This window comes from Equus asinus, chromosome 3, assembly GCF_041296235.1.
Source record: "Equus asinus isolate D_3611 breed Donkey chromosome 3, EquAss-T2T_v2, whole genome shotgun sequence".
Lineage (NCBI taxonomy): Eukaryota > Metazoa > Chordata > Mammalia > Perissodactyla > Equidae > Equus > Equus asinus.
The window spans coordinates 38,584,819-38,597,098 of record NC_091792.1 but is presented as its reverse complement, the minus strand read 5'-3'; the positions used below and the strand labels follow the sequence as shown (position 1 = coordinate 38,597,098).

General features: G+C 38.5%; 1 protein-coding gene across 20 annotated transcripts in view; it reads left to right on the top strand.

Annotated features, from left to right (window-relative positions):
• SH3D19 (SH3 domain containing 19) overlaps window positions 1-12,280 on the top strand; it is a 161,038-nt gene that overhangs the window by 109,849 nt on the left and 38,909 nt on the right. For 4 of the 20 annotated variants that reach the window (XM_070504893.1, XM_044767117.2, XM_070504899.1 and 1 more), the window contains 5 exons: window positions 1,469-1,509; window positions 6,832-6,874; window positions 8,646-8,784; window positions 8,914-9,067; window positions 9,833-10,834. In XM_070504893.1, the coding sequence (XP_070360994.1) occupies window positions 1,469-1,509; window positions 6,832-6,874; window positions 8,646-8,784; window positions 8,914-9,067; window positions 9,833-10,834 (1,379 nt within the window). Of the gene's footprint in view, window positions 1-1,468; window positions 1,510-5,495; window positions 5,537-6,831; window positions 6,875-8,630; window positions 8,785-8,913; window positions 9,077-9,832; window positions 10,835-12,280 lie in introns of all 20 variants that reach the window. The other 16 variants (XM_070504898.1, XM_070504897.1, XM_044767122.2 and 13 more) reach the window with 7 other exon arrangements.

Here is a 12,280-nt window from a genome sequence, read left to right as displayed (position 1 = left end):
CAAATACCCGCTATGTTCCACCTCAGTCAGTACATCTTCCTCCTTCACAAAGGTAACAGTATTTTTAAATAATAATAACGTCCCACCAAATCAGAGATGAGGAGCAAGGAGATTATGATGAAGACGCACAGTAACATCCCCTATGGCCCGCCTGGGCACACACATGGAACTTTGGCTGTTTTGGCCCTGCTTCTAAGTGCTGATTCTGACTCTTTTAATTATTGTACCTGAGTCCACAGAGACAATAGTAACACGCAGATTCTCTCCACTTTTGTACCAAGACGTTTTTCCTACAACCTTCAGTCAACCTGTTTGTGTTTTAGTGCCTCTACCTCTTCTCTATTACCTTAGACTGACTTTTTCCCCAAGTAGTTGTTTACAGAAAGCCTTTAAGAACTTTTTTAAAAAAGCAGTACTGCTGAAAACACTTATGTTTTTATGTTGCAGTCCTAGCCTCATGATATTGGAGACCTCCTAGAGCTGAATTGTTTTTTCTTGTCTGGCAAAATAGTCTATTCTTAAAGTATCCCTCCAGTAGAATGAACTGATGTTATTGCATCTTCCTGAAGTTTATCCTAGCTATGAAATAAACAGCAAGGGGATTTACACAGATTGCCACAAGCATAAATTTAAAAAGAGCATAAATTCAAAAATAAGAATAAATTTTAAGAGCATTCTGAAAAAAGTGAAGAATTTTACAAATAAGAGGTTTTTTCCTAAATCATATAATTAAACTTTCAAGGTTGTATATTTTTTATAAATTATTTCAAAAACAATTAGTCCAGCTGGTTTGAATAAAGATGAAAAACAAACTCACAAACTAGTAGCGTGAAGCTTTGCAGCTAGAAGGTTTTGACCAATGAGTAAACAAAAGGTCAGAAAGGTTCTATGATTTGCCCAAAAATCACATAGTCACAGGCAGCCAGGACCAACCAACTATTGAGTAAAACTCAAAGCAAGCAGAGACTTTTATATTTAGGTGGTGATGTTTTTAATTCTAATCTTAGGAAGAAATGCTATTGCTCCTTAGGTCAAATTGACTATAAAAATGATCTATTTTGATCTGATAGGAGAAGACAGGAATTCCAATGTCAAACACAAAAGAGATATAGGGGGCCAAAATTCTTTTGAGCACCATGTAATTGTTGCCTGACTTCAAGCAGTGTCTTTAATTTTACTGGAAGACAAAGTATGTAGATAGCTATGAAAACAATTTTAAGGCAAAATTTTATTTACACTGCAGACATACTTCACCAGTCTCCTCACTTCCCATATGATATTTCAAATATCAAAGGCAATTTTGAAAAGTTTTTAATTGGTGTTTTGTAAAGAGGATAGCCAGTAACTAATGTATCAAATTTGCTGTTTGGTGCCATGTTGTGTCCCAGAAATGACCTGGCATTATGAATGATGCTTCTTCAAAAGGATTAATGAATGTGTAATCAGTTTTCTTTCTTTCTTTTTCTAGCCAAGGACCCTTGTCATCCATTAGAGCAGTAATCAAGAGAAGTAAGTTTGTTTTTTCCTGCTCTGTATTTTCATCTGTAATAATTTAAAATGATGATTTAGATATCCAGCAAATGATTGTATTTGATGGATCTTACAAAGGATCCAACAAGAGTGGTTTCTCCTAAGGTATAGTAATAAACCATTTCAGAGAAGCAACTAGTTTTTCAGCTTTCTTTTCAACTTTCGTTTATTGTTAAGTCAGTTCCTCAGAACAATATGTTTCTCTTACAGAACTAAGCTGTTAAAAAAAATGGATTACCTAGTGAATTTCTATGATCTAATATAAATTTTATGTAACCGTTTTCTGTATGTGGAGACATCTGATGGGTTTAAAAAATATCAAACTCTTGTCCTTTTTGATTCATTTGCTTCCACAGTATTTTTATTCAACTGTATAAATGCCTGTGGAGATTGGCTCACACTTCCACGTACCAGATAGAAGTGCTGTAATAGAATTCCCTCCAAAATCGGCATTCATACTTTCTGACTTTACCTCTTGTCTAAAGCTTTTTTTTTCAAGAAAGATTAGCTCTGAGCTAACATTGGCCACCAATCCTCCTCTTTTTGCTGAGGAAGAGTGGCTCTGAGCTAACTTCTGTGCCCATCTTCCTCCATTTTATATGTGGGATGCCTGCCATAGCATGGCTTGATAAGTGGTGCATAGGTCCACACCCGGGATCCAAACTAGCAAACCCCAGGCCGCCAAAGCAGAGCACACTGAACTTAACCACTAGGCCATGGGGGCCTATGAAATATTCATGATAACTTTACATGCCTTGAAGACCTTGGGGGATAGAGGTTGGGGTAGAAGAAGGAGTAGGGAGAGAATTTTAAAAGAATATTAGGGTCTGGAATTTAGGCAAGAATTTCTTGCTGGAGGTGTAATTTGGGTTAATCAGGGTTCTAGGCAAAACCCTAGGAGTAGCTAAACATTTAGGGAGAAAGTATAGAGGATAGAGAAGATGGCAAAGGCAGAATCTTGGGAAACATTGCTGTCTGAGACTACCTATGCCTTTAAGGTGCCATAGGGCAAAAGATGCGTGACCAAAACACACAGCCCTGCTGAGGACAAGGGCCTCCTTTCTCTGAGTCCTGTCTGCTGGCTCCTACTTTTGTTTTCTGGCTTCTTACCTTTCCTCCCTCTTGGAATTCAGGACCTCTTTATTGGGGGTTATCACTTGTACCTGACTCCCCACAGATCCTCCAGGGTGGATCTTGCTCACCCTGAGGCCTCTGTGCTATGCAAAGCATAGGCGCAGGAGCTAAGGAGGAACGGGCAAAAAGGCTGAAAAAGAATGATGAGAATAATAGAACTAGGAGAGACAGCCGTGTGTTACAGGTCGAGGGAGAAGAGGTTTTTGAAAAGAATGAGCGAACCACAAATAGCTCTTAATGCTGCAGCAAGGTCAAGCAAAAGGTGGCTGAGACTAGGTCATTGTATGTGGCACTCAGGAATTCAGAGGTGACCTTTGAGAGAGCAGTTTCAGTAGAACACTGAAGTTGGAAGCCACAGTTCAGTTTGAACAATGAATGGAATATGTGGAAGTTGGAACAGCTGGGTAGGCCACTCTTTTATGAAATTTGGTGGTTAACAGAAAGAGAGGGAGAGCTGTAGCTTGAGAACGGAGAGGGTCAAACAGAGAAGAGATCTGAACATCTTCATAGGCTGTTTAGGATGAGGAAGCTTGGAAACGTTTATAGGCAGTGGGGAAGGAGTCAGACGGAGATCAGAAGAAATTGATGACGCAGGGCCTAGCAGAGAGAGGAAGGAGGAGGTGAAACAAAGGGAAGACTCTTGCTTTGAGATGTCTTAAAAAAAAAAAAATCAACTAACCCAGTTGTCTTTTAATTCTTAGATGTCAGTCACTTTGTGTACACTAAAGAATTAGTTGTTGCTTCTATTTATTCCTAATGTTTAGGCAAGAAGGCCAAACGTCATCCTCATGTGATGCCATGTTAAATACTGAATGAAGAATAATTGTGTCATCCCTTGTCTTTTTCCCCTTTTTGCCCATTCTGTAAGAAAATCTGTAAACAATTTTTGTCTTATCTAATCCACTGAAATGTTTGTTTTGCTATCCCAGATTCAATCATCTAACCCCTGCAAGCAGAAAGACTTTATCACATTTTTAAAGCAACATTCCTTAACTTGTTGTATTTTAAATTCTTCCATAATGATTCTGGTTCCAATAAAGGCTTGAGGTCCTTTTTTTTTACATTCAATCTTGTGACCCCTAAATATTTTGAGTAAAGATCTTAAAAGTGTTCTAATTGGATATAGCTGGAATTTCATGCTTTTCCTTTCGTTAACTGTTTAAGAGAAAGTTATTCTCTGAAATTCAGATTTAGCTAATACTCACTGCCTCCTGTAAGTCAGGAACTGTTGACATGCATTATAAAACAATGCTCTGCACGGTAGGTGTTAACCCCATTTTACAGATGTTAATAAGGACACTGAGTCTCAGAGAGGTTGAATGGCTTCACAAGGTAGATCTGAGTTGTGAGTCTAGACTTCCTGACTCTGAGGCCCTTGAGCTTTCCACTCCATGGATGTTCTTGTTACCATGTCAAACACATCTTGCTCAAGAAAATGTAGTTAGTGAGTTATTTTTTATTATTGCGATTTTCATTGGTAAGATAGTACTATAGCAAAGATGCTTGTAATATAATAATCCTTCTATATGTTTATTTCTTCTATGATTTAATTGATAATTTTGAATCATTTAGGGTCAGAACTAGCATCCAGCTCTTCTGGCTCCACAAGGAGTTAAACTGCTTCAAGGAACAAACTGCTCCTAGCCCTTCCTGTAATGGGCTGTGTGACCTGGGATAATTCATTTAACCTCTCTGTGTCTCAGTCTCTTCTTCTATAAAGTGAGCAGTAGGATGATCACTGAGGGTCCTTCCAGGCTTATGATCCTGTTGGAATTTAGGAGGATTCTTTATTCGTGCTAATATTGCAAGTCCAGATCTCAATCTTTTATAAACAGCTGAATATGAATTTGTTTTATACTTAGAATTTAACTATATGAACTAGAAAAGTTTGAAAATAATTCTGTAAAATCATATCATAACTTTAACTGAAAATATTGCCTTTATTCTGTGGCCTTAATCCGAAATGCACAAAGGACTAGTAGCTTGTGGCAAGGGTTTAAAGGAACATGTTGGTCTGTGTGGGCATTGATTGATTTCTCCCGGCAACATATACATCACATCTGTTTAATCTGGGAAAGTGAGAATGAATTAAGCAGATAGTTGAGAAATTAGCAGGAAGAGTGTGAGACACTATATGAAAATCTAAAGTGTTTCTAGCTACTAAACGTATTTAACACTGACAAAAAGTGCCAGTCGTTCTGTAAGGTTCAAGAGAGAAAAGAGATTTCATAGATGAGTAAATATAAAAAAAAAAAAATCAGTGGAGGAGAAGGAAAAGCAGTGATTCTCAAAGGATGTGGAGGTCTGTAAGTATGATTGGGAGACCTTCTTTCCTCTCATTCTGCTACATCCAGAGTGGAAATACTACTCTGCTCACCAGTGGGGGGCCTGTTACTAATGACCTCTGGTGTGAAGGGGTGGAATCAAGTGAAAAGCCACTGATTTAAAAGAATGTAAATTGACCACTGAATTACCTTTAAGTGTTATATCCATACTTTAAAATTGAATCCTATTGAAGTAGCAAATTGATTTTGCAAAATGCCTTTTAGATTTTTTTGCACTGTTGTTAAAAACTATGGGTAGATTTTTTTTACTGAGATTTTGTGTATGAATGCCCTGGTCTGTACAGACATATCTTTGCCGCAGCATATTTCTTTACTTTCTGAAACTATGGTTCATCAACTTTTCTTTTCTGTCGAAGTGTGCAGAGTGGGGACAAACAATGGCATGGCAAAGCAGTCTTCTCCTGAATTCCATTTAGAGCATAGGCAACTGGGTTCACTCTTTTTTCTCCCTTTCCTCTTCTATAACCCCTTCTTTTTTTCCCTTAGCACTCATGAATAGTGCACAGCAAAAATGCCCCGTGGAAGAGGTATGTTTGTGACAATAACACAATGTCTTTTAATAGTGCTGTCTGCTGATTCTGGCTTTAGTGATGGTGGTGATGTGATTGTAGCACTCAGTGAGCCTCTGACTTAATGAAGCCATTCTTACGAATCAGACGCGTGCCACTCAGAGCTTTAGCCTCTCTGTCCTCTTTCATTCCAGTAGACAAAATGCACCTCAGCTTGGTTTAGCTCTTGAAAAAAAGCTTTGCCAACCCAACATAGGTTCAGCTGTCACAGCTCCAGCCCCAGCCTAAATTTCATCCCTACCTTTCACCTCCACTTCTGCCTCCCCAGCTTTGGCAGCCTCCTTGTTTAGAGAGAGTCATAAGTTAATAGGAGGAAGAAAGAAAAGATTCATACCTTCAACCTTTTCAAATCAGAAGAATTGAAAAAGAGTATTGGAGAGGTATGAAGGCAACTGGTAGAAATAATTTATATCTGAAACAAATTCCCTTTGGTGCACGAATCTTACAGTATAGTACATATTTGAAGGTTTTTTTTAGAGATATGTTTAGAATGTGCTCCTTCAAAATAGGGATAATATTCTTTATTACACATATGTCTAATACGTGATCCTGTATGTGACATTTTCCAACTTGTCTGATTAAGACTTGTTTTAATTTTAAAATAAAATTTGGAAAAAATTTAAACCATCAACTTTTTGAGTTTGAGATTTCAGGGAAAAGTCACTGCTTCTTGTTCAATAATGTGTGCTATAAACATATTTATAAAAATATTTTGAACACTTTTTGCATTTATTATCTCTTAATTTAGTTAATAAAACAAAGTAAAGGTTATAAAATTCCAGAAAAGTTAGAAAATAGATGAACATTTGACCATTCCCATTCTCTTTGCAATAGTTATAAACAAATATTACAAAAGTATAGTCATATGGATTAGAATAGATATGTAAATTTTTTCTGGTCATTGTTATCTCATGTCATTGTCGTGATGCTTTCCCCATGCAATTTATATTTAATAGCTGTCTTCTTTTCTCTGTTCATTCTTCACATTATTTTCAGAACTATGGAATGTGTTTTGGGGAGTTTTGGAAATCTATATTTTCTAATGCAATTCAAATATATAACTATAATTAACTTTCTGTCATATAAAAAGATAATTTTGATTTGCTTTTCTACTTATGGATGTTAAAATTCATACATTCTATGTGATGTCAAGTATAAGTTAACTTTTTCTAATAGTGTACCCTATAAAAATTTAAGCCTGTGTAGAATGTACTTATTTTTTGTACTATACCAGTTTATTCTTTCTTCTCTAGCTTCTCGGACTTCTATTCAGAGTGAGCTTCATCGAGATAGGAGGTATGGTTATATTTATAACAGAGGGAATATATTCTGCTGATAATGAAATCAAATGTGTTATCAGTTAGTAAGTTAAATATTTCTCTTTCATAAGCAAGGTGTTACAGTATTTTGCCTCATCAGTACATTTCCTGAATTAATCTATAAGTTTGAATGATGAAGATTTTGCTTGAGATAAGAAGCAATATAAGCCTGAAAATGTTCTTTTGACAGTAATTATTTACTGAAGTCAATTTTAAAAATATTTATTAAGCAATTACTATATGTAAAGCAGTATTGTTGTAACTGCTTCAAAGAAATGCTTTGTACCTCCTAGCTACTTAGTAAATGTCGCATAGCTAAATGCATAGATGACAGGATAGAAAATGGAATGGAAGGATAAAGAAAGGAAAAGAGTCAGGCTGGCTAGATAGCTGAATGGATAAATGGCTGGATGGGTGGTTGGAGAGAGGGAAGGAAGGGGGTGGGGTGGAGGGAGTCACTGAATAGATAGAAGGAAGGACCAATAAACAGACAGACAGATGGTAGAATGGATGAAGTGTGGACAGGTGGATAAATGGATGGATTTTTATAAGACATGGTTCCTGCTTTCACCTTTCTTACAGTGTAGTATAGAATAATGAAGAACAAGGCCTTTAGAGTCAGACATAACCAAACACGAATCCTGACTTCACTACCTTCTCACTGTGTCAACTTGGGCAAGCTACTTAGCCTTTGTTAGCTTCTGCATCCCCCTGTATAAAATGGTGTTAATCATACCTACTTCATAAGGTTATCATAAGGATTAATGCATGTATGATGCTTAACATTTCTTAACTAGTAACTCTAGTATTTAGTTAGATCACAGCTGTAAGCAGAGGTTCTTCGGTAATGCAGTTGTTTGATCAAAGAGCAGGTTCTACTGTTTCACAAACTAGCATGAGAATGTGTGTATGGACTCAGTTTTGGTAATGGCAGTGCTTTTTTGTTTTTGTTTTCCATGGAGTGCTAGAGAACAGTAGAACAGATATCATCATCCCTATTTGTTAGATGAAAAAGCTGAGGCTCAGAGAAGTTGATTAATTTGCTCAGGGTCACACAGTTGGTGTTTGTTAAGAAATCAGATTGAAGATAAAATTTAAACATGAGACTGAAGAATCAGATTAAGAAAATGATGTGAGGAGCCACGCCTGAATCACTATGTCTCCTCAGTATTAAAGATTAATTATCAAATTCATACACAGACCTGACCGGGAATATACACACACACCTCAGGGTCCAGAAGTGAACATATAAACTCTAAACACTTAAAGATAACTTTGGATTGGGATGGAAATGGAGTGATGGGAAAGAGGATATTCTATTTACATGGCATCATTTCAGAGTATGTACTCTATAATAACAGAAAACTAAACTGTTCTGTTTGACCAGTCTACTTTTCTGCCTTCCAATTTATTTATGTTTGTGCTATAGGCTAGATAGCGGAGCCCTGGAATGAAGAGACTGGCCTTTCTTAGTCCTTATTCTCATCGACCACGGCAGAGTTAAGTTCAGGGTACATCTGTAACATTTTCAGCCACAGTTGTGGAGGATGGCTGTCATTTGCTCCCTGGAAGTGTGCCTAGGTATCCTGTCAGAGACAGCCCAGGCCAGATAGGTCATTTCTGTGACTATGGTAGTTCTTAGGTAATTTTTTTGGGTGATAGTTGTTTTCATGAATCTTTGAACACTCGCAAATAGACAATAGCTTGTTACCAACCTGCAAAACCTCCCTGAGGCTTCTGTCTGCTAGGCGCCCAGAGATCACCATTGTGGCAGCTGAGCCGTTGAGGCCAGCCTCGTGGTTTCCAGGAGCCCCACCTCCAGGACTGGGGTTTGCCCCATCTTCTGCAGCACGCCGTTGGACCCCCAATGAGCTGGTCCCTGCTGAGGTGAATAAATATCACATTATCTCTTTGCATTTTATTTGTAAAATGAAGTTCAAAAATAAGAACGGTGAAACTGTTAACATCTTGGCTATTGCCCATAGATGTCTAAAATCTTCATTCTTTATTTTGCAGCTCCCACCATCTTATGAACAAGTCATAAAAGAGATCAACCAAGTTCAAGTTAACACTACAAATAATAATAATGCTGCTGCAACTCCAAGGCGTACTATTACTTCTGCAACTCAGACTGACTTTTCAGAAGAAATAGACAACCACCTGCCTCAAAGTAACTCAAGTAATTTGTCCTCTGTAATTCTGACTTAGTTTTAGGGAAGCCGTCAGTAGGCTTCTAGCCTTTAAAATAATTTGCAATTTGTGCATAATTCATTGAGTTCTGCTTCCCAGTCAGTGTGATCACTCTGTACTTTCTTTATTTGTGTTTGCTGTGGTTATTATAATAATAGATCATTCTCATGAGCTGCAGCCCCCATCTCTTGGGCTCACCCTAGTTCATATCACAAAAACATCATCCTTTTAACTCATAGTTAGCATTACTGCTGATGCCCTTTATTCCCATAGAGAAAGATGTTATGTTTAGCCACTTAAACTTGATAGGATGCTAAAGGTGGTTGTCCTGTTAGGCTTTTAAAAAGCATTGTATTTGGATAACTTTGGAAAAGTAAAGCAAGAAATGTCAGAATCTTGACAAGAGAGAAATGGTTCATGTGATAAGTCTACTGAGAATCAGGAATTTAATGGGGTTTTAAAATATTATATTGTGAATATTTCTTATATGAATAAATATAACTTGAAGAACACTCCTGCAGAAAGCTGAGTATAAACATTTCCCCATTGATTTTGGAAGTTCAATGGGGAAAAATGTGGAAGATTTTTACTTTGGAAAAGTAAAAAAAATTACTTTTTACTAATTAAGGAAACCAAAATCTCTTGGTATTGTACATGTATATTTTTAAAATCTGTGTATCTTCTATTATTTTTTCTTTTAAATTATAACATAGCAACTTCTTTTTGTTTGTCTTGGTCCTGTCAGCACTACAGGCCCCTCTCAAACCTCTCCAGCCTTCCCCAGCGGTCTCTGCCAGTGATCTGACAAATGTGGCGCCTTTAATAGTCTTTGATATTTCTGAAGAACAGAATTGTCTGGAAAACTCTGGTCCTACAAGATGTCCAGTGCCAAAACCAAGATCAAAAAGCAACCTCAGACCAGTAGCCAGAGATACTCACATTAAAAAGCAGAATCACCAGAAAATCAGCTCTGCGGCCACAGAAGAGGAGTCATCCCCAAGCCGGCCCCAGTCTCTGCTCGACAGTACCAACAACTTGGATAGTCAGGCAGTGATGAACATCATGAACACAGAACGAAGCCAAAATAGTATTGTTTCAAAGATCAAAGCATTTGAGGATCAGACAAATACAGAAACCTCGGGACTACCCAAGAAACCAGAAATTGCTCCCCGCACACTCCCCCCAAGGCCTGCTGTTTCCTCAGGGAAACCCTCCGTGGCTCCCAAACCAGCTGCTAACAGAGCTTCTGGAGAATGGGACTCCTGGACTGAAAACAGGCTCAAGGTGGCCTCCAGGGAAGGGCTCACCCCACACTCTCCACCGCAAGAAGCAGGGAGCATCCCAGTGACCAAACCTGAATTGCCAAAGAAACCAAATCCTGGCCTTATACGCAGTGTTACTCATGAGATTCTGGGAGGAGGGCCCATGGCTGAGAGCCCTGAGGGTGGGAAGAAAGCCCCAACTCCTGCTCCTCGGCCTTTGCTGCCGAAGAAATCTGTTTCCTCCGAAAACCCCACCTACCCTGCAGGTTTGCTGAAGCCAGTCACTGTTCCTCCCCGACTCTCAGTGGCATCACAAGCCAAAGCATTCAGGTCACTGGGAGAAGGACCCCCAGCCAGCCCCCCAGTTCCAGTTCTACCAAGCAAGCCCCCAGGGGACATCGACCTCATCAGTTTTGATGATGATGTTTTACCCACCCCATCTGGGAACCTGGTTGAAGACTATATGGGTTCAGAGACGGTTCTGGGTGAGTAAAAATCAGAAGCAGGGGGGGAATCTAAACTCATCTTAGGGTATCTTGAAAGATACTTGCTGTTTTAGTTTCCAGTATATGTTACTGAGGTTTGTACATGTGCATGTGTGCACATGCATGTGTGTGTATAGAGACAGAGAGAAATACAGAAAGATTAAGAAACATGGAGCTGGGTGGGAGATGGAAACAGAGAGGAAGGGAAAATATGGGATCGGGGAGATGGAGACGGAGAAAGAGGGAGACATGCACATTGATTACTGTTACATGAGCCAGGAATAAGCAGCCTGGGACTAGGGGCCAAACTAGATGAGAGGCTGGCTCCCTTACTCCGGTAGGTAGAGATTCACACATTAGGAGGACGCAGGGGGAATTCTTATAGATAAGTCATGCAGTGGCCCCAGAAGGACTCCTCAGATTGACCTGGCCCTGCTGGGAATGTCCGCAGAAGGGCCAGTCCTGGGGAGGACTCTGGCAAGAGCAATGCAAGGAGTGAGGACCCAGCCATGTGTTGCAAATCTTCCCTTGGGAATGCAAAGTTTTATAAATAAAATGCAACACTTGTAAGTTTCCTGCCAAGAACAGGACAATTAAATTTCCCAAGAGGCAGAGAGTATGTTTTCTTTCCTTACACTGTTCAGATAGAGGATGTGGTGGTAAAGCTTATCTTTGATTTGTCAAACTAAGCTGCTCTACTTATCATTGACAAGATTCCTTTTACTGCTCTTTACTTATTTGGGTAGAATTTGTGAACATGTAAGTTAAATAGTATTTTCAAAAGGTTAGCTGTCATCTTATAAATGTTTAACATGCATCAAAATGGTGTAGACTCTGATTCAAAACCAAATTCTGCACAGCACAAGTGTTGTTTAAATGATAGCAGAAACATATTTATTAAATGTTTATCATACACATAGTATTGTAACTGGCTATGGAGTACCTCTTATCCATAAGGAGTGGAAGGAAAAACATTAGAATATATTGAGCTTTTGCAGGGTTCCAAACCCTCTGGTGGATACTCAGACATACATTATTTAACTTAATACTTAGAGTAATCCTCTGCAACATATCATTGGCCTCAGTTTGCAGATGAAGAAAATAAGGCAGAGAGAGATCAATGTACAGTAACTTCCCAGTGTCATAAAACACAATTTTCCGAGGCAGGATTCAAACTCAGTCTTTTTATTCTAAATCTAGTTTATTTTCATTATGTCATGTTGCCATCCCAACATTTTCATGAATCCTTAAACCAGGCAACACATTAAAAACTTTTCAAGTCTTTATTACATCATTTTCTTTTTTAAACATTTTTGGTATTACAAGGTTCAAGGTAGGATAGGGATGGGTAAACCCAACAGCAGCAAATGGTTAAGGAGTGAAAACAGTTCAAGGCAAAGAAATATCACCTTTTGTAGAACCTGCTAGATTCTATGGGGATGGCAA